We start from the raw sequence: 27,832 nt of genomic DNA on the forward strand, positions 1-27,832 counted from the left end.
TTGAGTTTCATTCTCTACTGAGCTCGAATATAGCAAACGGACGATGATCTTAGGGGCTAGTAATAAATTGTTTGCCTCAAACAGAAATTGATCGATATCCTACCTAACAGACTAGTCGCTATTGTTATTGTCACTAAAGCCAATATTGACTTATTTCTTTTGTTCAATACGTGTACTATATTCACATGCGTTGATGTTTTTACACTGTAACATATTGCCAGGGGTACACAGGTTTTTTCTCCTCATCGTTATGGTAAAACAATAACCAAAGTAGTGATGCACTATCGATATCATTATCGTTTTTACATGCCTTAAGCACCCGTATTTTCTTGTTTGATGTGGAGATATGCTGTGATGCACTCGAATAAATTGAAACAATTTTTGTAGAAAAATGATGCTTTGTTTTCATTTTGACATGCCTGTCTGGCTAGGAGAGAGAAAGGGGGAGGTGTAGGTGGGGTCATATTGATTCTTACGGAGCTTTAGCGAAGGACCCTTGTGTCCAGAAATGCGCTATATCGGGTCCCCCCTTGTCGATTTTGTGGTATATCGGGTCCCCCTAGCTTGTCGCCGATGATTTTGTGGTATATCGGGTCCCCCTTGTCGATGATTTTGTGCCTATATCGGGTCCCCCCTGTCGATGATTTTGTGGTATATCGGGTCCCCCTGTACATTTTGAGGTATAATGGGTCTATACACTACTAGTTTGATAGCTATCAAATTATGACTAAATTAGCGTTCCGCTAGATTCAGGGTCTGTAATGATATATGGAAATTCTTAATCAGCGTGTCGACATAAGGGTCATCTCCGCGGCCATGGATCGTGTTGCAGACTACTGCACATGGCTCCCCCATCTGTGCCATCATCATGTTTACAAATTACATCTTCCTAAGTTACAAGACATGCATTGTGCACCTCCTTAAATTGTTAGTGCCCTTCTTAAAAGGGCTGGTGCTCATTCCTTTAATCTTTGGTGCCCTTCCAACCAGTGGCGTAGGAAGTTACTATTGAGTGGGGGGCCTGAAGACTGATGGCCGGCCTGGGGGAGGGGTCTAAGGGGAGGGGGTGGCCCCCTTTTTTTTGCATTTCCAGGTGGCCTCAGATGCAATTTGGTGCAATATAGCACACTTCAACACCCACTCCATTTTGTAAACTTACTTTTGTATTTTCACCTGGCCTTAGATGCAATTTGGTGCTCCAAATGAGATTTTTTTCTCATTTGGAAATGAAAAAGGGGTTTTTTGACTTGCGAAGTGGGGGGGGGGGGCGGAATGATACTTCCGCCCCTCCACATTTTTCACTGGGGGGGGGGGCTGGCGCCCCCAGCCCCCCGGTTCCTACGCCCTTGCTTCCAACTCATAATCCCTGGCTACGGTCCTGGTTATAAACTAATATTGCTTGAAGCCTCATCGCCTCATCTCCTTCGAACCACTCAAAGCCTCGCTCCATACATGTTCTTGCACTGCATGATGAATACTGGTAGACATTTCCAAACGTATGCGAGCTGCTCGGTGCTATTTCTCTTTAATTACCTGCGTCTTTCAACACAGATATATACAACATCGAAAGAAGAATCGTGCAAAATTCACCAAAATTGTTAGGATTCCAGATATTCTAAGACATCGAAAGTGTTACAAGTACACTACTAGTGTACCTATAATAGTGCTCTGCTACCTAGCAACCACAAGTGGCGCGAAAGTACGTTCCATGCGAAAATAGCACTACAGTTTAGCATAGGGATAATACTGGCTGTAGTGTAGTGCTGTATTGCGTGTTATATCTTTGTAATTATGGATGCATGGCAGAGGCTAAACTTTATTTACCATACAGTAGACTAGTACTGGTAGTGGTACATACCACCTGTCATTTCCTTGAGCTTCCAACCTCCAGATAAATTCAGAAAGAAATCCTCCGAAATAAAATAGCGAAATAACAACGACACACCAGTACACGTTGGGCTTGAAAGAAATGGCACCCATCAAATTAAAAGAAGTTGTGACGTACAGTTCCCAGGTTTGTTTAGGTGTGCCTATACTAGCTCTAACTCTAGCATAGGCCTAGTAGTAAAAGTATTTAGTAACATTACGCCTAGCCTAAGTAAGTTAGGTGCCATAGGCTTGACCTACACTGGTTGCAACTTGAATTTGTAAAGTTAGGCTAAGTATTGACTTGCCTAACATCAGGGCTATAGCCAGGCTAATGGTAAATCTTTGCTGGGCTGCATATGACAAAGTTGTAATTGTTTTCAGCATACACTGAATCTGGTGATGGCGGTGGCCTAGCTATGTATTGCTGGTATCTATAGCCGTGTAGGCTTAATGTCTGTTCTTCAGAAGAGCTATTTAGAAAACACAGATGGCTATGCTTGTGAGAGAGAACAATAACAATTTATAACAAAAAAGCATTTAGAATAAATATATAAACCAAAAAAAAAAACATTTAGGAAACATTATCACTGCTGCCCTAGCCTTATGTAATTTTCATATATTCAACCTTCCCACAAGGATGACAACCATCAGGCAGAAAACCTTCTCAAAGCTCAAACACAGTGGAACCGATGGCTGTGTTCTCCCGATGACAAGTCAGGTTGCATTCAAGTGGAAATGATGCTTGAAAAGGCAGAAGAGATTGGCTTCATTGACATTGGTAGGTAAGATGAGCTGTATTCATGATCAACAGCCCTGTGTAATATTATTTGAAAGATTTAAAGGCATTGAAGACTTGCCCCAAACCGCGTGCCACCCTCTGAAAAAGTTAAAGGCATTGAAGACTCGCCCTAAACCGCGTGCGGCCATCTGAAAAAGTTAACTTTCCGTTGCTTGCAAGTGACGTATTTTTCGTGGCGCTACAAAATGCAGTAATGAAACGTGATACCTTGTTATCTTTAGCTGGACCTGAGATGTCCATCGCTGTATTTTTGTATACACAGTGCTGTGGGTATTGACCGCAGCTGTATGTACTGACTATACACTAGTGTCTAATTAGACGTTTCTTTCTGCGCGAGTCTTCACACCCTTTAACTTTCCGTTGCTTGCAAGTGAAGTTTTTTTCTTGTCGCTACAAAATGCAGACGGTCATGAAACGTGATACCTTGTTATCTTTTATCTAGACCTGAGATGTCCATCGCTGCTATGTACACTGTGTTGTGGGTATTGACCGTAGCTGTATGTATTGACTGTACACTAGTGTCTAATTACCGACGGTAGCAAGCTGTGTGTGTATTTTCTGGTATCGATGGTGGTGTCTAACACTTCTGTTACACTTCATTCGAAACTAAGTCAGATTACCGGCATGAAGCGTTTCTTTGTGTGCGAGTCGTCACACCCTTTAAAGGAGAAACAAACCCAATAATTATCATTAGCTTTGATAGAAATCATTGTGTAGCTTCATTTGGAAGATATTCTAATTTTAATAAAATGTGATTGAGAGCATTTCATTTGGTAAATATGTGATGTCATAGAGCCTCTAGGATCTAAAACCTTTACTTAGTCTGTGTTTTACTTTGCTGACACTAAAACCAATGCCATACTTAAACTATGTTAAGAGCTTCAATATTTTAGACTCGGTATATTGAAAGACGCACACCTCCATTACAGAATGTAAATATTGTATAAATTTGAAACACAACTGGCTCCATCATGTCCCACTTAGATTCTGATTATTCTGCCAGATAAAATAACGTTTTTCTCCGCTGTTTGGGGAAGTTGTTCATGGCAGTAATTTTTTGGTTATTTTTGGTTATTTTGGTTATTTTTACTTATTTTTACAGTTTGAAGTGAATTTTATTCACACCCAACTCTTGTCTTGTTGTTGTGGTTATAACATAGTGCCAGATTTTACACAAGGGTCAAGAAACAACTTTAATTTACTTGTCATAAAAAACATATATGCCACATGAAACAACATATGGCCAAATACATGCTCCAGATACACATTTTAGTACAAATGACAGTCTTTGCATCAATTGTCTAGATATTTAATTCTACCTTTTCTAACTAAAAACTAAAATTTCTAAATAAAGCAAAGACTTCTCGTAATTGTTCATTGATTACAGTAATTAATGCAACATGTTTTTTGTTTTTTTTTCCTTTTAAATTTGTCTCGGATCAAATAAAACCCATGAAAGGTTTCTTCTTTCGTAGGGAATTATGGTTCATCGATGGTCGAGATTCAAGTCAGACGTTCATTTGACACTGATTTCAGAGCCCTGCTCCCTGCCACCATGTTCCGTACCATCGAGGAAAGTCGCCAAGGAAGAAACAAAAATGGGGTCAGGATGTTCACAAAAGGTTTGTGATATGTTCTTGTCAATTATTTTTGATAATAATAACAACAGACACAGAGGGATATGATGTAAAACAGAACTGTGGTGTATTGACTCGACGTAAGTCGTACTAAGGATCTTGCGTGAGTGGCCACTCCTAAGGGACTTTTGACATATCTGAGATGTAAACAAACATGTATGGAACGCCAGAAAGGCATAAATGTAACAGTTTGGGTGGAAAAAAATTCTCTTCAGTAAAGACAATCTTCTGGCAATTAAAGTTATTATTTATTATTATGATTATTTTTTTTTTTCAAGATGCATGAAATGCGTGATTTATTCAGACCTCCATTTAAATATCAGAATTTAGGGCTGGATTCACAAACTGTGCAAATGAAACCAATCTTTTCTGTTTTATTTGTAAAGGTTGCACACATATATTGCCCAGATTGAATGGACATAATCAGACTGAACTGGAACGTATAGTAAACATAGCGTTTTTGATAATCATTAAGATCCATATTCTAAGAAATGGTTTCTGCAAAACCGAACGTCTGATGACACACGCAGCAACTCTTTTTTTTTTTCTGTGTTTTTGGTGCTCCTTTAAGTCACATGCAAAATCATTCAATAATTCAATGATTGGTTTCATTTGTCGAACCTAGGCAGTTTGAACGTGTGAATTGCTGGACACTGTCCTCAGCCTGTCAGGTAAACACTGCATGCATGCATTTGCATACTGAACCTACGCAACTTAAAACTGGCAAGATATGAATCAGTTGTAGTTTAAAGAATGCACACTCCGTCCAATTATACAAGACTTGTCCTGTCACAGAAGTTGGGTTGTGATGGGTCACCCGCCCCCTCCCCCCGAAAAAAAACCCACTCAATGTACTCACAACATTCTGTAAATGTTTCAACTGGAAATATTTTTTTCAATTTTCACCTACCTTGCAAATATTTCTGTCACTATGAAATACTGTTCGTTTAAAATGTTCATCATTTTCATTGCATCGTAAGGTCTCATCTTGAGTTCAGTATTAACAAAACACAGGCTTTGATGATGTTTCCCAGACTGATCTATTAATATTTTGAACACAAATCCAAACTAACCAAAGTGTGAGTCCAATTTGTCAGCGTAGTGCGTACTAGACTTAAACAACATTCTTGAAGCTGTACGGCGTGTACGCACACAAAAAAAAATACCCAGATTTCTGCTAAGCATCATTCGTAAACCTCTAAACATATTAAAGAACAAAAAAGTGATTCTCAATTTTAATAGTTTACTTTGGCCTTTTTTTTTCCCCTACAATTTTAATGTTTTTATGGAAAGTATATATACAGTATAAACTACCAGAGGTAGTTATAACAGTGGACTGCACTACCATATTTTTGACTGATACTGAATGAAGTTTACTTTAAATACTACAACTGGTCATGAAAGAAGAAGGAAAGGTTTAATTGAAATTTAATTGCAAAAGTGACCATGCTATTAACTGAATAAGTCTTTCTCTTTTTCTTCTTCTTCTTCTTCTTCTTCTTCCACCAATCATGATAGAAAATTTTGTTGAAGGAGTCAGAGATCAAAAGTGGGACAGGGTGAAAATCATCTGCAGGGAACTGTCAAAAAAAATCAAACAGTTTGGTTTAGCGTTCGTGTCCTTCTCTTCTGTTAAACCAAACAGTGTTCGACGAAATGACGCCAGCGTTCTTGAGAAGTCCGAAAAAATGGTAAGTGCTGTTCAAAACTGTTTATATGGGTCGACTCTAAACATGCCGGTAGTAATAACCATTCCCAAAAACCAGACCCTCCACATTCCCCACCTGCCCCCATGCCTTGCACACACCCTCTCCTATCTGTATTAGTTGCATGTGAACTATGTTTTATTCATAGTTCTCATTTATGACTATTCAATTCCATGCTTGGCTTTGATTCTTTGTTGATAAGACATTCACTGGAATTCCATAACTCACTGTCGCTCTAGTATCGAATTGTGATTATTATTATTATTATTTACAGTGTGTATTTCTTTTTTTTTCAGATTCACCACACATTTAGTTGCTGTACAATTTTTTAAATTTATGATTATAGTCATTGTAATGTAGATGGCAAACAAAACAATTTCAAGTTTTTACAAGTAAATAAAATGTGTTTACCGGTGTCTGCACTGACAGAGTTAACATTTCGAGTAATGTGAATGAAAGGAGTACATTTTGGAAGTGGCTCATTGCAAGCAATAATGTACATAAATATTACTTGCAAAAATAGTTTGTTGTTCTCAAGTATATTCTATTTCTATTTTTCCATAATTCTAGGCATCTGCCGTGAAAGGGAAACAAACGAAACGGCAACCAAACATTATACCGGCTTGGAAGAAGGATGCATCATTTTATAGACAGTACTTAGAGAAGGACACAACCAGGTGAGACAAACAGAATAGCTTAAAGGATTGGTTCAGTTGTCATACATGTTTATGTTATATGAAAGAGGACAATAAAGAAACACAATGGTGAAAAAACTGTTCAAATATCTTTTTCGGTTAAAGAGATATTCAAGTGTAAAGTTTTATCAGATTGTGTAGAAACTGCTGAAATCTGAGTATCTGACTAGCTGTGATGTCATATCCTCACATTCCTGAAAAGTCTTTGTTTTTTTTCTCTAAATATTTTGTGAGATTTCATGACTTTCAAACCAAAATATATGTCAGGAGATCTCATATTTGTCAAAGGAAGTATTTGAGATTAAACATCTGAAGAATTTTTGATCATATTATTTTCAAATGTGTTAAAAGTTGTAAATAATTTTTAAAGAAATATATTCACAAATGTTAAGGAAGTGAGGATGTGACGTCACACCCTCACAGTAAGTCTTTCTACACCAGTCGTTTTCAAAGAAATTTTGATATCTTCAAAGTGTCATATCTCCTGAACAGAGCATGCTATCATGGTAGTTTCTTCACTGTTCTTTTTGTTTTTTGTGCTCTTTCATACAAAATAGACATGTCAAACACCTGAACCAATCCTTTAATAATTCATTGAGAAAGACAATCTTGAATTCCTGATATGTGACAATTAACATTTAGGAAAGTTACGATACAACCTGCCTTAGAATCTAAATTATTTAAGTCTGGCGACAAGATTTTTTTAAGAACTAAATGTCTTTTGAAATTGGTCTAAACAACCTTTTCTCATTACTTGCAATAATGTGGTCTCCCTTGAAGATATACATGTATTTGACTTAGCAGGTGAGATTACTCAACCAAAGAGGATTTACATTGGCTAAAAATATAAACATTGTACCTAATCTATGTTGTAACTAGTTTAAAGATAGATCAGAAGGCCTACAAAGTACTTCTCCAATTTTGTGTTTGTCTCGATAGTGGATCCGTGAAACCAGAAATGAAAGACAGAATTCTGAAGATGTCGTCAACATCAGAGGATGGTCCAAGAAATGAAGCATCTTTTGGGCGCTCTGCGAAAATGTTGATCGCGGCCTCCTCGACTAACACCGACCTGACAGAAATAACCAACTATGAACCTACCGTAGGTAACGTCCCTGTGAATGAGGTCAAGGACGGCCTCGTACAATTCCGACGCAAACTTCAAAAGTTTATTCGCAAAGAAGGACAAGGAATCGCTAACGCATCGATGAAAGGTAAGTTGTGTGCGGTTGCATTTTTCATCCTTCATCTGTACACGCAACCTATACCTGTCTTGCAATACATTTGTACATGCTGTGACACTAACCTTAAAAACCTGTACCGGTAAAAGCCCAACCAAAGAAAGAAATCCCAGGACATTTAAGTTCCTGTCCTATTTTGTTAATATTTGAGGGTTTATGATCTGCAAGTAGCCATAAAATTATTCTTTGTAGACATTGATCATGATAACTGTAGGGAGTGAGAACATTTGCTGGAGACAAACGGACAATCTTGTTTCGGGGGGGCATGACAGCATTTTCTAGAAAGAAAAAAAAAAAAAAGTAAATAAGAATTATTCTCTCAAGTAAGGACCGAGAGACAGAAACGCACGATAAGCTGTGTTTCATCCACCCAACATTTACAACCTTTGAATAAAACTTAAAAGCTATCTAGTGGAGTGTTAGCTCAGTGGTTAATGCCGGTGCCTCTCAATCATAAGGTCCCGAGTTTGAGTCACTCCAAAATTAATGTATGTCCTCCAGTTACAGAGTTGTTGACAATTGACAATTCATAATCATGGCGTTAAATGAATTAAAAATTAGAAATTTCGTATGTAATCAAAACTGCCACCGAAGACAATGGTCTTGTCTGAAACATACTCTTTTAAAGTATTAAATATCACATGTTTTTCTACTGTTTCTTTGAGCAGGTCTTCGATCAAAATTTGAAGAACAATTGGGTTACAAGATGGATAAAATGATGAAGCTGGAATTCAAGATGGCGTCACTGAGGGCAGCAGAGAGTTTGCTATCATCCGAAAAGTTGCCCGTCCAGAGAGCAAACGAGAGCAAAGAGACGCCCGAACAGAAGCCGAAGAGGAAGAGCAGACCTGGAACAACGAAGAGGAAAATATTTCCAGAGAAAGAAATACCGAAAAGGCTTCCTGCATCAGCCTATAGAAACTGTCCGAGATGCTTTGGTAAGTTTTCAAGGAATGAAAAAACTGGTTTTGGATTAACGGCTTCTCAATTCCGATTAACTTCTCCTTTTTTGTAATGTGGATGGAAGTGCTTTTGATAAACAAATTAGTTTTGAATCCTGTTCGCAAGATCGTGAAGCTTGGACCTCATACTAGTAACGATATAACTGTGCTGAGCTCCTACATGACTGTTGATTGGTAATACTGTGGAGTGTTAGCTCAGTGGTTAACGCCGGTGCCTTTCAATCATAAGGTCCCCGGTTCGAGTCACTCCCTGATTAATGTATGTCGTCCAGTTACAGAGTTGTTGACAATTGACAATACATAATCATGGACGTTAAATATGAATGTAAGAGACTGACTTCGGTCAGCTTGCGGCTTTGATAAGCCAGTGAGGCTTCTTCGTGAGTTCCTGCTCGCAGGAGGATCTAATATATACATACAATACTGGTGTTGTACCACAATTGATTGCATCTTTAACTTACACACTCAATTTGTTACCTTTTATGAGGTGGCTGGAGCATTGGTAAAAGTTTCCAGCTGACATGTTCCCCCGCCCCCGCCCCCACCCCATCTAACTTAGGATATCTGATGGTTTGAAATATTTTTCACAACACTTATAAGTTTACCCACAGTGAAGGTTGAGAACAGTTGCAAACTTTTCTTATTGTACTTCCTGGCTATTATGTGGTAACTGTCTGTGTTGAATCTGTTTGGTCAAAGAATTTCTAGAAGAATTTCTAGAATGCCTGAAAGCACCGTTCAGTTATCCTCAGTATGACACTGTAGTTAATTTGATCTTCTTTAGCATTCAGACATCGAAATAATCCCGATAACTGCAAACACGACCCCGAAAAAGCTATTTCCGTAGGTCCATCTTGGGACTTCTTCCTAAAAGTAAATACCTTTCTGGTGCATATGACTACTCCTGTTATTGTGGTATTGTACTTACTACATAATGGATATAGGGCAGTCATCTTGTCTAACATGTTGAAAATCTTTTTGTTGTTCTATTCATACATTTTAAAACTAAAAGCAGACACAAACAATGCTGAGAAGTACACATTATCATGGACAAAAACTATCACTTGTAGCATATAATCAAAACATTGATATCATAGCTACAAAATTTGCAAGACCACATCTTAGACTTACTCAAGTCCTCCAACATGCACAACACTAGCCCAGTACTAGATGGGTTGATGGTAAGTAGTACATCTCTCATCCAATTTGAACTTGTGTATACTCTTTGACATTTCTTTGAAATTGTCAACTTTTCTGTGTACTTTCAGTTAAATTCACAGCCAACCAGATAAACCTTCACATCGCAAACTGCGTTCCTGATCACCTGCAGATAGCTAGGGCGGCTCTCGGTGCCATCACCGGAAGCAGTTCTCCGTCCACCTCAGCAAACACCACAGTGCCCCCAACGAGTCATGCCAAAAAACATGGACGAACCAATAATAAAGAAAAGGAACCTGTCCCCAAAACAAAGAAGGCAACAACCCGGAAAAGAGCGACGGGTCCAAAGAGACCTAAGAGGTGCGGTACCAGGGTGCCATCCACCTCATTAACGAGACCAGTGACTCAAAGCATCTCACAAACCAGTGGAACCAACAGAGGATGTTACTCTCCGCGCACCAGTAACTCTTCACCGCAACTCAATTCTCGAGTCGGCTCTGGTCAATCTCGGCCAGGTCCTTCAGCTAGCATCATGCAGGGTATCCAGGATTTGTCTGGTCAAACTCGGCCAGGTCCTTCAGATAGCATTATGCAGGGTAACCAGGATTTGTCTGGTCAAACCCGACCAGGTCCTTCAGCTAGCACCATGCAGGGTAACCAGGAACTGTTTCCATGTCCAATATGCCATGACTCTTATGACATTGATCTTATCCAGGTGCACGCAAGTTTATGTGGAGAGAGTTACTGACTGGAAGCGAAGATAGGGAAGTGAGGTATAGAATACTTATAAGGCCTGATGAAGTAGTGCAGTTTTGATTGGCACAGGATCTTTTCCAAAGTTAGAAGTTATCCCGAGAAGTACAACCAGATTGGTTATACAGAAGAGATGTTAACTAGATTTATTTGGCCTGAAAACAACTAGTGTGTCAGAAACCACCAGTTACTATATGGAAACGTATAGATGACAGAGTTGAATCAAAACATAACAGTTTACCCAGATTTTGCTTGCACTTTTTTTCAAAAAATATTAGTTTATGGAAAAATGAAAGGATAAAGTTTGTATTATGCCACATGTCTTTGTTTATCATGACTCATTAGATTCATGAGGTAATGCAGGGGTTAGGGGTACCATGAGGTACAGAGGTACCATGAGAAAATCACTTGTTTTAAAAAAAAAATAATAATAATTAAAAAAGGAGTAGTAAAACAGTTAATATAACTTTTTAATTCTCAAAGAAGGAAACTTTTCTAAGACAGTTTCATTATGTTAGGTTCAAACCATATTTCCTAAGTGCAAGTAGCATAATTTATGACCCCCAAGCTAAGACTGGCTGCAAGTTACCAGCCATGTCTGCGAGATGGTGAATAGTACGTTCACTCAAATATCTCACTTTGAACGCTTGTGTTTTAATTGCTATTTTATTCCTTATCTTGGAAGATTAAATATTCTGACATTGCTAATATTTTTATTTAAAGTCCTGTAGCAGTGTAGTGCGCTTTCTCATTAAATAATTTGGTGCATTTTATGAGGATTATATTTATGTGATTCCATCAGGTTATTGCACAAGATCAAGCCGAAGCTATCATCATTTTACTGTCAGGTGACATTTGCATTTGCAAAGTATAGTCGCTGTAAGGTAAAAAAAAACATCATTTTACCATAAGGTGACATTCGCATTTACAAAGTATAACTCCTGTAAGGTAAAAAAAAATCATTTTACTATCAGGTAACATTCGCATTTACAAAGTATCATGCCCTGTAAGGTAAAAACATCATTTCACTGTCAGGTGACATTCGCATTTACAAAGTATAATCTCCTGTAAGGTTAAAAAAAAACATATCGATGTGAAATATATGGTTAAGTTGTGGTGTTAGTGTTACAAACAGATGTTGAACACTTATAGAAACTTATATTTTCGAAACAAACAGTAACACTAGGCATATGGCTACAACACTTTTACAGCATGGACACATGTGCATAGAATCAGCCTCTATTAAAATTGGGCCGAACATTCTATACTGTCATAAACTGGTTCAAGTTGATTGTGAGAAGAATAACAGCTTAAGCAGAATAAGTGGACATTTTGTACTTGTAGTTTCTTGAGTGAATTTGGAAAGAATGTTGAAGATCATTGTTTTTATCATTATGTAATGAATGCAACCAGCAGGTGTAATACAAAACCAATATTTAATAATATTATTTTAAGTTTTAAGAAGAGGTTTTTTTTGCATAACTTTGCCTATATTTAGTCTTATTATTCTATCATTATTATTAGTAGTATTATTTTTCAGTAAAATTCAAGTTCATATTTTATCCTACTGCATGTTAGGTGTAAAGCGAAAGACCTGAGAGTTTTGGCTAAGTCAGTGTGCTAACCAGTTTTTAGTCCTAATGTATAGAAAAATTCATCTTTTTTCTTCAACAAGATTCATTATTCTTTCATGCATTTGCTATCAAAAACTAGGTTATTGTTTTTTCTTTCTCAAATATTCTGTTCCTGGCAGGTGCAATTTTGGTGGACATATACATATATATATCAGGCCTCGACAATTTTTTTGAAAACTACTCGCCAACTGGCGACCGAGTCTAAAATTCTACTCGCCAAAACGTTAAATTTACTGGAAATGTTTTTCTCGCTGAGTGTTTGTGTGGTATAATCCAGTATGGCCTAACTTAGGATATTGCGTTATATTGTTACTGTTAGTTGTTTACAGCACAAACGATCTTGGCTCACAAGTTAATAGTAAGCCTAGCGTATAAAGGCAATGAGTGAATGAGCCACTCGCCAAAATGTCGAGCATAATACATTTTTTGCTCGCCATTCGCAAAATTCTAGTCGCCATTGGCGAGTTGGCGACCGTATTTGTCGAGGCCAGATAAATATATACATATATATATATATGTCCACCAAAATTGCACCTGCCAGGAACAGAATATTTAATCATAAACTGAAAAAGCCTTCCATATGAGAAAGTAAACATTGCCTTAAATTTGTGGGACACATTTTCTGGACCTAAACTTTTATATCTACCGAAATGAGGATCAGCCAACTGAATACGTTTAAAGCCACATAGATCTCTTAATTAGATTTATGGTTATCCAATTTAATATCTGATATTGAATATGTTCTGGCTTAGTCAGAAATACAACCCCCAACACAAAATATGGATGTAACTGTTTTATTGGATGTTATCATTCAGGCGATGAAATTCAGTGAGATCCCTGTCCTCAAACGAAAGCGAAAAAGCAAAATGTATAAAGATTCCTGAAAGTGGAGTAATACATGCTCCCAGTAAATTGAGTAAGAGGCTTTAATTACACAGAGCAGTTTAACCTCCATTTTATGGCTTTAATTTATCGTAAGAACTAATGAAAATAATATAAACACCTCTCAATAAATAGTTTCCATACACTTATAAGGATTTCTTTATTTTCTAAAATGTCTAGCATAGCACAGAAACACATGATTGCTTTAACTATAATAACCAGCTGTGCATGCCAATGAACACTTAATTTGCATTTCATTTGCATAATAAAAGTAACAGATTCTTTTACACTACTACGACAGCTCAATGATTGTAGAATATGGGTATCCAAATTACGTGTGAATATGCTGTAGCTTGGCTAATTGGGAGACAAACTTAAAACCCAACACAAAATGGAGATGATCAATTAGCAATAATTATTGTGTTACACTAGTTTTTAGATCTTATTATATCTTGCCAATAAGTATATACCTTTTTTAGATGTAAATTTGAATCTCCTTTTGTGTTTATTTAAATTAGATAGCCTTTACCTTTTCTTCTGTATTCATCTCACACTTTGTCATTTTCAGTTATTTTCTCTTTTCTTCTTACGTTATGATTAAGCTTCATTTAATTTCATTCTTTTTATAGTAGATTTCAATCATTTTAATCGTTTAATTAAAATTGATAGATTTTGACTCCTCTAACATTCAATATGTAGGGATCCTATTCTCTATGAGATAATATTGACAGCAAACTGACAAATCCATATTTCAAAGATATGAAACCACAAAGATCTTTTCTTTTGATGAGGGAATAGCTAGGGAGGGGAAGGGGGTTAGGAGATGGATTGTAATGGGGATAGCTCTACTTGACATAATATCTTGAAATTATATAAATAATAACTTATTTGATAGCTGCTTTCTTACTTTCTTAATATCCTATGCGCATTGGTAATCTACAACGTTACATCTGCAATCTGTTACATTTGCAACTACATGCATAGCTTCATTTGTTCTTGCTAAATTGTACAGGGTTATCTATCAAGATTCTATTGCCAATCTTTTATTAAAATATGCTACAGTACTCTTATTTCTAATTTCATGTGATGAAAGCATGAGCAAAACATGTTAATTTGAATACATGAATAGTCATATATTGACACAAGGTGCATGCCTTCACGTTATTTATGCTTATAATCACTATATCACACACAAAAAATTGCTTAATAGGGTTTGTTTGCAATTGTTTTGTAATGGGAGTAACATCCATAAATAGAAGAGGTACATAGGGTAACATCAACAGGAATGGCAGTGGCATACACAAGTGCTTGACCCCACAATCTTCAGTGGGAGGGGGGGATACCTTCAGGTTGCATCACTTTATCACATTCAGTTGAGGAAGACTTTGACAGGACAACCTTGTGCATGTACCCACAAGGCAGGAGGTACACCAGCCTTCAATACATATTCTGAAGTCTCTCTTAGCACAATCTAGCATTTAAAACTAATGTATATTTGAAGGACCACTGGGCCACTCCCACCCTTTATGATAAACTCCCAGATCAGCCTCTGGACCTTCTATCAAGGTTCATACCCTCAACTAAATCAGTCAGGGTGTGGAAGGGGGGAAGGGGAGATTTAGACTTTTTCCCCTGACTTTTGAAATTCTGTTTACACACCACTGATGAGGGGGATGTCACAATAAAGACAAAAACAAAACAAATGTATTTAAACTTGGTTTTTTATTTTTAATAGATATACATCAGCCAGATTTCTCTGGTAATGTAATATTGTTCAGAGTTCTTTCATATTTACTGTAGATATAATCTGAGAAATTCAAAATGCATTTGGTATTTTTATTTACAGTTAAGAGAAATTCTTCCCCCACCCCCCCCCCCCTTGCCCTTTATTTTTTCAAAAAGGAGAAATTGTAGAAGGAAAAAGTAGGGATGACTTTGTTGGAAACAAAACAAGGAGAAAGAGGACTTGTACAATATTATGGACAGTCTGGTACATTGTGAATCTGTGATGTTACCACAACATTCCTACTACTAAACATTGGTGAGATTAGATTCAAACGAATAAATCATCAGATGTAAGTTTTTGGTTTTCTCGTCAAGTATTAAAGTATATATAATATATTATGTATCAAAACTGTTGCCATCACAAGCTCATAGATATAATTAAGTAAACAATTAACATTTTATATTCTTTCCTTGCTGGACACACACAAATTAACATCAGCTAACAAACTTAACAAAGGGAGAACAACTTAACCCTTGCTTTGAAATTCACTTTGAATTTCTGTTCGGATTTTTCGCTGTCAATAGATTCATCACAATCTCACTGACAACCAGGTCCAAATTTAGTTTGGAGGGGGCCCAGCACCAAGCAAATGTAGGGCCCATTTAGCATATTAACCTATGAATTAAACAAATTTGCCCATGATAGTGTTTGGTATTTCTTTTACAATATCATTTACAAATACATCTCATGTATTCAATAGTTCCTATCATGCACAACATATATATCTCTTATCCAACCGTCCTCATAAGATGGCAATTTTAAATACTGAAATACATGGGGTGCCCCTTCAACATAGGGGGCCCAGGGTTGAGACCCCTGCACTAAATGTGGGCTATATATGCACTTGATATTGAGAACTTACATTGCATTATAAAAGCTTACATTGCAAATGGTAAAATATATACACATAGATGTTGTTTTTTTTATAGTTTATGTACACACAATACAATAATGAAAACAGACTAGCACACATAGTAAATACAAAACAAGGCACTATTCTTGAAGAACTTTTGTAACACCTTAAAGTCATTCATAAAAGAAAGAAAATGGAGGTTCACATAAAAAGTTAGAAACGGGAAGTTTTGAAGAGTTCCCTCTGTTCATAAAATTTATACCAACAGGTATTCCAGTACATAACCACTTTTTGGTGAATGGAAACCTTAAAAAAAAACTTGTAATTTACTATAAAGTAATACTACTAAATACTACTTAAGTGTAGTAGTACTACTTAAAATGTAATACTACTAATACTGTAATAATGAAATACTACTAAAATACTACTAAAGTGTTATAATACTACTATAAAGTGTAATAAACTATGTAAGTTTTTAATCAACAGGCACATAGTGCTATATAAATAAACAGTGTGCATGGAAGATGGAGCCTCGTGCACCCACCACCACCCCCCCCACATCCCCTTGCTCTGCCAGTCTTTTGTCACATGATATGGTTCAGCCTCTGTGCTAACAGTTTTTCTTTTCTTTAACAAGCCTGTGTTAAATTGCAGCTGAGAATAAGAAATTCACAAGTTAATAACAACGGAATTCATTCAAGAAAGATTTTAACATACCATATAAAGTTTCAATACTTATAACATTCTTATTAGTCATCAGGTACCCAAAGATGTTTGTTGGTACTTGTTACTCTCACCACAGCCTCCTCTGTCAACTTTTTCTTGCCACCAATGTTGACAGTACAGAAATTAATTTACAAGTCAAAACTAAAATCAGTTTACTGAGTATCTATTTTACCGTCCTAAGCCATAATGAAATGAAGTAAAGGACACCAATATGTTTACTTTATAACACTTTATAACATCCATCAAGACATCTTCTAAATATATTTGTTTACTTAAAATTACATCTAACCTCTGTTACATGTTATTAGATATTATTAAGCATGAAAGACATTGGTTAGCTTCACCAAAGATAACTTGGTTAGCTTCACCGAAGTTAACTTGGTTAGCTTCACTGAAGTTAACTTGCATAGCTTCACCAAAGATAACTAGCATAGCTTCACCAAAGATTACTTGGTTAGCTTCACCAAAGATAACTTGGTTAGCTTCACCGAAGTTAACTTGCATCGCTTCACTTAAGATAACTTGGTTAACTTCACTGAAGTTAACTTGATAAGCTTCACCAACGATAACTTGGTTAGCTTCACCAAAGATAACTTGGTTAACTTCACTGAAGTTTACTTGCATAGCTTCAACAAAGTTAACTTGGTTAGCTTCACCAACGATAACTTGGTTAGGTTCACCAAAGATAACTTGGTTAGATTCACCAAAGATAACTTGGTTAGCTTCACCAAAGATAACTTGGTTAGCTTGACCACAGTTTACTTGGTTAGTTTCACAGAAGCTGACTTGGTTAGCTTCACTGAAGTTAAATTGTTTAGCTTCAAGTAACTGAACTTGGATACCTTCTCTGAATATCATCTTGTTTAGAAAGCTTAACTTTTATAGCTGCTACTGAATTAAAGGCACTGCATGGACATTGATAATCACTTCTTACGTGTACTTCTGCTTCCAGCATCTTGATTTTGTTGAAATTGAACAAGGAGAATATCCTGGGGGGAAAAGTAATAAAAAAATATATAAAAATCACTTTAATATTTATTTATGCAATATTATTTAATAAATCTGAATTTGAAGAAATGTTTCCAAAATTGAATCTAACTGAAATTATATTTAAAAAAAAAGTAATTGAAAGTTGAAGGTTGACAGTCTTGTATGAGGCTAATGCCTCCTCACATGACTTTACAACTAATTCATGGTCTCAGTTGTACCAAAAAAGTTGGTGACACAAAACTTTGAAACAAACAATTTATTTGTCCTAATTTATACTTTCTTATACAACATAAATACAAATATCTTGTATTCATTGCCGTAATCTTGCTTATCACAGCTTCTGTTGTAATTTTCAATGTATGGAACAGATAATCAGTTTTATAAACTGCTTTTTTTACATTAACCATTTTTTAAAATTTTCATAACTGTTTTTTTTTTCCTTTTTTAAAAATTATTATATTTTTAAGCAGAGGATCGAGTATCCTTGATACAGAAATACATCTCAAAGAAACAAATCGCAAATTTAAGACTGCAAAAAGAGAGAGATTAAGTTTGGGTTCGTGGCAATCATGAAGGACTGTCTCTTCATGACAATCGAAACCAGTAGCATAAAACTATTAAGTGGAATGACCATCCCTCTTGACCGGTACATGGAGAGACATAAACAAGGAGGCTACTAACTGAAAGAGTTCGGAAGGGTTATTAGGAAAGGAGATGTTAAGGCTGGCCAAAAAAAGAAATGTAACACACGATATGCTAAGGTTTTCTTATTTCAAACTCTTCAGTAGGTTAATGAAATACAATTGAGGCTGCAACTGATGACATGGAATGTTTATATCCATTTCTTTCCCTCAGCAAAGAATTGAGTCTTCTTAGTATACCTGGCATAGTGTTACTTACTGTCGATTAGTTAAATACCATTTTGGTCTGATATCTATTTAATTTATCTGACAGCAGCATTTAACATCGCAGTTTAAATTCCTGCTACATGATTTCATTTTCATAGGAAATTTACCCTCATTATGTATTCATATCCTCCCTCTCTCCACATACTTCCCTGTACCCCCCTCCCACATCCCCCACCCCTTCCCTCCCCTCCCCTCCCAATTTCCACCAACACAAACATAGAGAAGATTAGTTAGAATTTAGGGAAGAAAGTTGTCAAATTGAGTATAAACACCAGTTCTATTAGTAAAGCCACTACAATTGAAGTAAAAAGCATTCTAACAGGAAGTTTTAAATTATATAAATGCAATGCAGGTGAAGCAAATATGACCTCTATCTTTTCCAAGAAATTTAAAATCTAAACTATGATTTTGTAGCTTTTGATCACCTTGACACCTTCATTCGATTACTGAAAACTTTGAATCGGGGTCGTCACTTTACTACCTTTGCAGCTCCCGACCCCTCCCCTGGGCAACTTTTTATTTTGTCATATTTAATCTTGAAGGGCTGCTAGTGAGAATGAAAACTTCAATACATCCAGCAACACTTTGACATGTCAAGTTAAGGGCAATCCATAAACAAAATTTCACTCTTATGAAATTCTGTTTTAAATCATAAAAATTCAGGTTGCTATGTTAATTCAATTAACACTGGACTAATTTTAAGGAAAGCTCATATCATAAAACTGTCACTATTACACCGATGCTGAGACTTTGAAATTTGCATAATAGACCCCATTTAGAGGTCATAAAAGGTGGGGGGGGGAGGGGGGTTAATCAGCCCTAGCAGGGAAAAGTTAAAATTAATAACTGAAAAGAGCAAACAAAGAGAAGAAATTTATAGTAATAAATTGGTAGAATACAAAATCCAAAGGAAAGAGTGGTATTCTCACCATGCAAATGCTGCATGGCCTTACGGGGCTTTATTCACTAAGTCAGCGCACTGTCGTAGAATAGCCTAACAAATATAAACAAGTATGAAGAAGGTGTTTAAAGGATTGGTTCAGTTGTCATACATGTTTATGTTATATGAAAAGAGGACAATAAAAGAAACACAATAGTGTAAAACTGTTCAAATATCTTTTTCGGTTTAAGAGATATTCAAGTGTAAAGTTTTATCAGATTGTGTAGAAACTGCTGAAATCTGACTAGCTGTGATGTCACATCCTCACATTCCTGAAAAGTCTTTGCCTTTTTTTTCTCTAAATATTTTGTGAGATTTCATGACTTTCAACCAAAAGATATGTCAGGAGATCTCATATTTGTCAAAGGAAGTATTTGAGATTAAACATCTGAAGAATTTTTGATTATATTATATTCAAATGTGTTAAAAAATGTAAATACTTTTTAAAGAAATATATTCACACATGTTAAGGAAGTGAGGATGTGACATCACACCCTCACAGTTAGTCTTTCTACACCAGCCATTTTCAAAGAAATTTTGATATCTTCAAAGTGTCATATCTCCTTAACAGAGCATGCTATCATGGTAGTTTCTTCACTGTTCTTTTTGTCTTTTTGTGCTCTTTCATGAAAAATAGACATGTCAAACACCTGAACCAATCCTTTAATGCTAATTTACGAATGGCAAGAATGCTGTGTCTAGCTGACATACTGTGGCAACAGCCAAACACTGAAGAGAAACCCAGGTATTTTTGTATTTATAGAAAAGAAATTCTGCATTTTCTGTGCAAACATCATGAATATTTCATTACTTAAATGACTTTAAAGGTATCAGATACCCACAAATATCACCATAGTTCATGTATGAAATTGAAAGACATTTTTTTCTTATCATGCAATATTTCATGAAGAATGTAGCAACTGAGATGACATTTAGAAATTTGGTTATAAAAGCCCAACTTTGTGAATCGTTGAATTACAGTGCTAGTTGTTGACCATATAAAAAATAAAACACCGATAGGAGGTTTTAACAGTGAGAAACTCTTTATTTCAAATGTATTCTGTGTTGTTTGTAGCCAAGATCATGTATGTACAGTATTTATTCCCTTTCCAAGGACTTACAAGTGATAACTCACTTAACGTGACTTCGCCACGATCACACAGTTACAATAATCTTGATGTATGGGGACTGGGGTTGAAAGTGAATCAAGTTGTTTGGTTTTCATATCCAGGGTCTTATCTTGGGTGACTTTTCTTACATAGTATCTTGTAACTGTTGGTATATTGTCCTTAACAAGTAACAGATATTACAGTTGTGTGACAAAAACTTTGTATCCGAATAAAAATTGGTTACTAACGCTCTAATTTGTTAGGAGCAGCTAAACGTCAGTACATACCCCAGACAAACCATTTGAACATAGCAGGAATGATTGGTATCCAAATTATTTGTAAATCATATCACACGACTCGGTCAGAATGGATGGTGCAAGACAAAACGCAGCTTTGGATATTGCAAAGTACAATGAGCAGGGATGTGCCCACGCTGGGCGGTACTGGGCGGCCCCGCCCAGCACTAAAATTTACAGCCCAGCACTGTCTTAAAAATCGTAAATCCTGCCCAGCAATATTTTCATCTCAAATCCTGACATTCCTAACAATATATTCAACATAAATTGGGCTTAGCCTATGCCAAAATCATACAGACTATTATGCATCAGTTACGCATGCGAGAAACATTACTTACGGCTCTCAATCGGTCCCTTGTAAAATCTCTTTGAAAACAAACTAATAATTTTTACCAGGTACCTAATATATTTCACTAAAAAAAAAATTAAAAATGTAAATTGTTAGCAAACCTAGTACTTGTGGTGTATGTGCTTTTAAAAAAGCTACACAAGTGCCAGCATTTGGCATCTGAGCACCTTCAAAAATCAGTATAACCGGCACTCAGGAAATCCTGGGCACATCCCTGACCGAGGAATCTGGCCTATTCTCGAGACCTTGAAAACTCACCTGCTGCATCAACTGTTTTTCAAATTTCTTGCAGACCGTCATCAGTTCTTTGATGGATATTTCCTGCTCTGCTATCTTTCTGTCCCGTTTGACTATATCCTGCTTCAGTAGGTCACACCTTTCACATTGGTTGTTTCTCAGAAGAGATTTGAGCTTGATCTTCAAGGTCATAGCTTCTTCCGATACTTTCCCCAATTCCTTTGTCAGCTCTTCTAGTTGCTGTTGCCTCTCCCTGTGTAAAGAGATGCCAAGATGGGATTCCAAGGAAAAGGCATAAATTATGAGTGACAGATTATTACACTTATTACTCTGAACTTAAGAATTCCTGAAAATATCAAGAATGGGACCCTGAAACTTTCTGGATGACTCTTAATTGGAAAGAAGAAAATAAATATAAACTGAGTTATGTGCCAACTATGATGAACTGCCCTCAAAGTATCTTTTAAAACTCTTCCTTACTCTTCTCTTATCCACTAAAATTATAGTAATTCTTTTTTCCATTTTAAGCATGCCCCGAATGTGATTAAATGTCAACCGTTTTAAAAAAAATATTTTTTCTTTTATCTTGTTCACATTTATACCATGAGTTGTCTTTGAGAAATCCAACCATCTGTTTCTTCATCTTTTCAATCCTCTCATCTCTCTCTTTGACTTCCCTGACTTTCTCCTCTTGAAGATCTTTCAGTTTCTCTTCATACTGTTGAAACAATTAAATGAAACAATTAAATGAAAACAATTAAATGATGATATTATGCACAGTTTAAAAATATGATTCAGCATACGTGATTAAGAGCATATATGCTGTTCTAACTCTCATCCCCTTGCCATTCACTACCAACCCCACCTCACAACCCCCTCCCCCCCACCCCAACCTCACCCCCACCTTTTGACTTTCTCTGTAATTAATGATGTTCCTTCCCTGGACAACATTCTTGACTTTACCAACGAGTCTCTGATAAGTAATATTTTCTTTAAATGTAGGTAACTACGAAAGTAACGCACTAAGTAGTATTGTAGAATTTGTTATCGCAAATACTTTAACAGTACGTACAGCATGATCGTAAGAGCAATCTCCAATAACAAAATGATCCAAGAAGGAAAACCCAAGCATTACTTTTCTTACATCAAGTCTGTGGCCATGTGATCATGATCATTGGTTTGTGTACAGTGTAGGGTCACAATTCCCATGGCAACAACATGATCGTAGCTGAACCACCGATAGGCCTCTCGTATCGTTGGTTGGGACTTACTCTGGTCTTGATTTCTTGCATGCTTTCCTCGTGCTTCCTCTTCAGCTCTTCCACAAACTCATTTTTCTCCTGCAATTCCTGAGAGATCCCCTTCAACTTATCCTTTGTAACAATATGATCAGCCTGTTCTTCTTCATACAATTTCTTATATTGTTCCTCCTATCGATTGGAAAAAGTTTTTAAAAAAAAAATCCAATTGTCGATGGCAATTTTTTTTTTCTAAATTTATTAAATTATTGATATCATGTGGAATGACAATCTGAAGTGTGACGATTGTGGCACGATCAATAATTTACAATTTTGGAAATCGCCAATAACTTAATACATTACTCACTTCGTACACGTAGCGTGATACATCACATTCACTTCGGTCATTACGATAACTGAGAGATATTCAAACTGGAACAGGTTTTTATATCTAACGTACTAAATAGAGGTAGTTTTGCAGTGAAATATCAGTCAGAAATGACATGCGGTATATTTAAACAGGAATAGCTATTTATATCTATAATACTAACAGAGGAACAATTGAAATTTTGGCCTGCTTTATTGTTAATTGCTACAATCCCTATATCTCTGCTTTTCACACTAGTTACGGCCGATCGCATCACATGGATTTACTTTACAAACATAAAATGGCTGTATATCAAACTATTTTCACACTTGCTACCTAAGAACTAAAACCTTTCTGCCAGATTGGAATTCAGTGCTGTGAGGTGTTTGTGCATGTTTAGTGTTGGTTTTACTATTTGTAATGACCTCACTTCCTGAGTTATGTAATGCAAACACCGGGGTCTTATACTGACCCTTAATACCCTTAACACTGTATATATACATGCCAAGAAAGTGCCCATTAGCCAACTTGCAAGCCTTGGGAGCACACTCTGTTTGCATAAGACTTGCATTTATCATGAGCTGAGCTCTCTCTCAGGTGGAGAAATTAGTGACAGAACGGCTAATGAACAAATTCTTGTCATGGGCATGTAGAACTATATTTGTAAATCTCATAACGAGAATAAGTCCATTAACCATAGGTTGCATTTTTCAGCTCTCTCGACCTCAACTTAATGAAACTTTATCTCTCCTGCAAACAGACTGGTTAGTTTGGAAGAGGTTGAATTGTTCACACCTTGCCATGTCTGTCTTGATCTGATAGTGATTTGACTACTAGCTGTGTGATGAGTTGCATAATAGACAAATAGGCAGCTCAACTAAGGTGCGAAAAGATGGGACTGATCACTCAGCTAACCAACTGGAAAAAACCCTGCCGTTCAGTACAAACGGCGGATTTTTGGATGCAACCTATAGCTAATGGACACTTTCGCGGCATGTGAACTAACTACAGTAAGAGGTAGGAGATCACTCACGATTTCTGCCAGCTTTTGGTTGATTGATGCGAGGTCTGCATCTCGACTCTTGACATCCTGTTTCAACTGCTCGATTATTTTCTGCAGAGACTGAATTTTGTTCTTTGACTGCTTCTCCCGGGTCTGTCAAATTAAGCAAAGGGTCAAACATTCGTCTCATTTCGTGCAACGTTTAAATCACGATGTGAAGTCACAACATAAGTGTTAAGAAAGAAATAGAAATAATCAATCATAATAAAAAAAATTAAAGATCAAAATGCTCATGTAGATTTAGATGAAGAAACTCTTACCAGAAGATTGATTGGATTGATGTTAATATATTCTTTTGGCTGATAATTTAATGTTTGAAAAGGGCACAAAACAAAAATTTCATTAGAGAATGGACCTACTAAGAACTCAAATGGATTACTTTAGAGAAAAGTTTTTTGGACAAATAAAAAAAATGTGCAGGAGGGATATGGGGTTGTGAGAGTATAAAATCAATAGGTAAATGGCTGTCAGGAAACATTTGAGCTGAACTATCTCCTACCCCAATCATCATAGCAATTTCTAACAACATACAGTCCCTTTAACAGACTCTCATACTAGTGTTTTTTTAAAAAAAATACAATACCTGTAATTCTTTTATATCTTCAACCAATTTACTATTGGCATTTTCTGGCTTTGATGTCACTGGTCGAGGTGTTGCTCTCTGGGGGGTATCATTCCGTTCTATACTCTTCGTAATGAAACTGGGCAGCCCCATACTGTCACCTTGAACCATAAGTTGGTGTTCCTATAAAGAAGATTGGAAAAGTTGTGGTTAATAGAAAAAAGAAGTCAGTCAAACTTGAAATCTCTACAGCATGGATCTTGTGGGTGACGACAGAAAATTAATATTTGTTCTACAAGCGTTCTTTCACATAATTAATAGCTCAACTTAACCCCTCCTTCAGATAATTGAAACACTTGTGACACAATTATATAGGTTTAAGACAGTTAACATCATTCCATTCGCACATTTTAAGTCACTGCGAAAGGTGCATTGTGGGAAACATCATTAATGAACTTACACAGTGTATAAAGGAAATGAATGCAGAGGGTCTAACTGACAAGTATCAATAAGTTGACAAATTTATGCGAGTATTTTAATTCATTCGCATTTTAAAGTCCAGTTGATGCCCCACCAACTGACTTATTCAAACCTTAGTTGGTGTTGATCCATATGACAAATTCTTTGCTCGGTGGTACGGGTCAGTCAGGGACTCAGGGGGCAAAATCCTTGCGCATTGTGCATAACCTATGGTCATGGTCATATTGCAGGTTATATCTTTGCCATTTTCAAATTAAATTACACTGAGTTTAGAAAAGATTTATTCATGATAGAAAATGAATCAAGCTTCACCTAAACTTCACCTTTTGTCTATCAAGGGAAGTATTGAGCATTTCCTTTGAAGAAAAACAACCTCTTAACATGTGATTAAGTGTACAGCAAGAGAGGTATGCATATGATGGAAACACTTTACCACAAAATACTGTCTGCTAGAGTCGTTCACAGCTCTGGTAAGAGGTGGAAAGACTGTCCCTTTCACTTTAACATTTCCAAGAGTTCTTGAGCCTGAGTGTCCTCTTGGAGATGTCATTGTGTCCTAGCCAGAAGACCAGCTTAAGTCAGCAAGTTCACCAATGTGTTATCATATAGCTCTCATTTTGATGTCTTTTATCCCTGCTAGCATCTGGTAGGAGTAAGAGAGAAATATCAGTAAATGAATTGTAAATGAAAGCTTCCTAAAAGCAACTCTGGCTTTGTGAAGCAATGTAATATGACATAGGAGATATGTTACCATGAACTGTACAGGTTCCGCATACAGTAGCACTTATTCTGCAAATTTAAATCACTTTTCTTTCAGGGAAGATCTCGGAGAACTGCAATTTAGCAATATGCATATGGTTGCAACAAAGCCAGATCATGCAGGTAACATTTTCGGAAATGTCACAGAAAAAATTGGGTGGAGGGGATGGGGAAAACAAAATTATTTTGATTAAAAGTGTGATTTCTAGTTTTACCTTGACAAGTTTTCCAAAGTTTAGAGCATTTCAAGCCTCCAATGAAATATTATGATCAAACCGCAGCAATTATCTGCTGAGTACTAGTTGGTGTTAAATAGTTCACACATCACAGAAGCAGTTTGCAATTCCCACTACTGCCACTGATAGCCAATCTTCAGAACTTGCCAAGCCTGATCAATTCTTTTCATGTTTCATGGCACCACAAAATCTGAATATGACAATCACATGAAAAGGCCTAGGCCTATGTTGAATTTTTTGGCAACCACAGAATTTCCAATGGCACTTCATCACACACTCATAGGAAATCTTTCACAAGCCAATATTTATTTCGGATTTCACTATGTACTCAAATTTGTAACACCTTCTCATACCTGCTAACTCTCACAACCTTTTCAGTGGGACTCACAGGTTTATAATGTATCCTCAAGGCACCTATTATGTTGTGGGTCCTACTATGACATACTTTTCTGAAATTTCAAGATTTTACCATAGGCTAGCAATGGGATGTAAGCCAAACTTTAAGTGTGCTACTACTAGTGAGTCTCTCAATGTGTTTTTCACCAAACTGAAGCCAACCGAGGATGTAAATTTGAAAATTCCAATTCATCATTATGAAGGTAGGCAAACTTCTTTTGTGTTAGTTTAGGCTAGTTACATTGCTAGACTGATATTTGTGCTAATGTGAATATTGAAAGAAATCCCCATATTTATCTTTTTATTTCCATCCAAATAAAGCTCTACGTTAAGTGGACTGCATCATAATTAATAAATCCCGGTATGGCTACTTCTCCGGAAATTGTCCAGAGTAGGCTATGTTAAAATACGAAAACTGTGGATGTGCATGTTGGCCTTGTAAATGCGAGGTGGGCCTATGTTGACATTAGAAAAATTGATTCAAAATGAGTAGGCCTAAACTATTTCAGTTCAAAGTCATAAAAGCATAAACTGGACCCACCGTGCTACTGTCCAAGACAATTAGGCCTATACTAGTCTATAGTAAGTTTAACTTTAACTTAATTTTGCTACTTAGCTTACTTGTTAATGTTAATGCCTAGGCTAAACTAAGTTAAGCCGTTTTAACTTTTACATGAAGGTGTGAGTATAATTCCGTTTGATACCAGACTACCTAAGCTAATTCATTCCAACATATCTAGCACAGTTATTACTAGGCTTGGTAGTACTAGTAGCCTAGTAAAGTAAAAGTACACTATCCTAAATCTAGATCTACGTACAGTAAATAAAGCCGTAACTCGACCTAGGCTACAGTACACCTAGCGTTAGGGATCTGGTACAAGTTACGTACGTAGCCTACCACTAAGAAGAGGTTTTCTCTTAAATATAGATCTGAGTAGTGTGCAAATCTGCGTTACCGATGATTTGTCGAGTCGTAGCTGCAATTTATGTTTGGGTTAAACATTACACTTTGCTGAAGCACTGCACTAATCGGACCATAGAAAATATGGCATGAAAAATTACTGTGGAACGTAAGTTAGGCTATATACATCTTGCTACTCTTAATGCAGCAGAGGTAGCCTACGTATGGAAAGGTATATAATTTCACTACATATATTGCTGTGTTGGATATCGTATAGCATTATAGATATGCACTTTCCAT

The 27,832-nt window shown here is 36.5% G+C and overlaps 2 protein-coding genes across 4 annotated transcripts; one reads left to right on the plus strand and one right to left on the minus strand.

Moving 5' to 3' along the window:
* The first annotated feature begins 1,656 nt into the window (after positions 1-1,656).
* On the plus strand, positions 1,657-13,307 carry LOC139980505 (uncharacterized). Of its 2 annotated transcripts, XM_071992176.1 has the most exons (8): positions 1,657-2,014; positions 2,506-2,647; positions 4,144-4,290; positions 5,824-5,996; positions 6,582-6,688; positions 7,646-7,920; positions 8,616-8,885; positions 10,178-13,307. In XM_071992176.1, the coding sequence occupies exons 1-8, from the start codon at positions 1,970-1,972 to the stop codon at positions 10,813-10,815; spliced, it is 1,797 nt and encodes a 598-aa protein (XP_071848277.1). In that variant the 5' UTR covers positions 1,657-1,969; the 3' UTR covers positions 10,816-13,307. The 2 variants fall into 2 exon arrangements, with proteins under 2 accessions (XP_071848277.1, XP_071848278.1); XM_071992177.1 differs by lacking the exon at positions 1,657-2,014 and having other exon boundaries at positions 2,519-2,651.
* Positions 11,547-27,818, minus strand: LOC139980506 (uncharacterized). Of its 2 annotated transcripts, XM_071992179.1 has the most exons (9): positions 27,588-27,818; positions 25,674-25,883; positions 24,782-24,943; positions 24,169-24,291; positions 22,802-22,960; positions 22,133-22,248; positions 21,552-21,783; positions 19,529-19,593; positions 11,547-17,690 (listed from the first exon to the last, which is right to left on the minus strand). In XM_071992179.1, the coding sequence occupies exons 2-8, from the start codon at positions 25,788-25,790 to the stop codon at positions 19,549-19,551; spliced, it is 954 nt and encodes a 317-aa protein (XP_071848280.1). In that variant the 5' UTR covers positions 25,791-25,883; positions 27,588-27,818; the 3' UTR covers positions 11,547-17,690; positions 19,529-19,548. The 2 variants fall into 2 exon arrangements, with proteins under 2 accessions (XP_071848280.1, XP_071848279.1); XM_071992178.1 differs by lacking the exon at positions 19,529-19,593 and having other exon boundaries at positions 27,588-27,811.
* Between the last annotated feature and the right edge of the window lie 14 nt (positions 27,819-27,832).

The sequence above is a fragment of the Apostichopus japonicus genome, chromosome 15, assembly GCF_037975245.1.
Source record: "Apostichopus japonicus isolate 1M-3 chromosome 15, ASM3797524v1, whole genome shotgun sequence".
Taxonomy (NCBI): Eukaryota; Metazoa; Echinodermata; class Holothuroidea; order Aspidochirotida; family Stichopodidae; genus Apostichopus; species Apostichopus japonicus.

Coding starts and splice junctions, on each gene's coding strand:
- LOC139980505 (XM_071992176.1), top strand. CDS start 1,970: ATGGCACCCATCAAATTAAAAGAAGTTGTGACGTACAGTTCCCAG. Junction 2,648..4,143: donor GATTGGCTTCATTGACATTG/GTAGGTAAGATG, acceptor CTTCTTTCGTAG/GGAATTATGGTTCATCGATG. Junction 6,689..7,645: donor TTAGAGAAGGACACAACCAG/GTGAGACAAACA, acceptor TTGTCTCGATAG/TGGATCCGTGAAACCAGAAA.
- LOC139980506 (XM_071992178.1), bottom strand. CDS start 25,790: ATGACATCTCCAAGAGGACACTCAGGCTCAAGAACTCTTGGAAATGTT. Junction 24,944..25,673: donor CTAGCAGACAGTATTTTGTG/GTAAAGTGTTTC, acceptor TCTTCTTTATAG/GAACACCAACTTATGGTTCA. Junction 17,691..21,551: donor AAAAACAGTTGATGCAGCAG/GTGAGTTTTCAA, acceptor TTTTCCCCCCAG/GATATTCTCCTTGTTCAATT.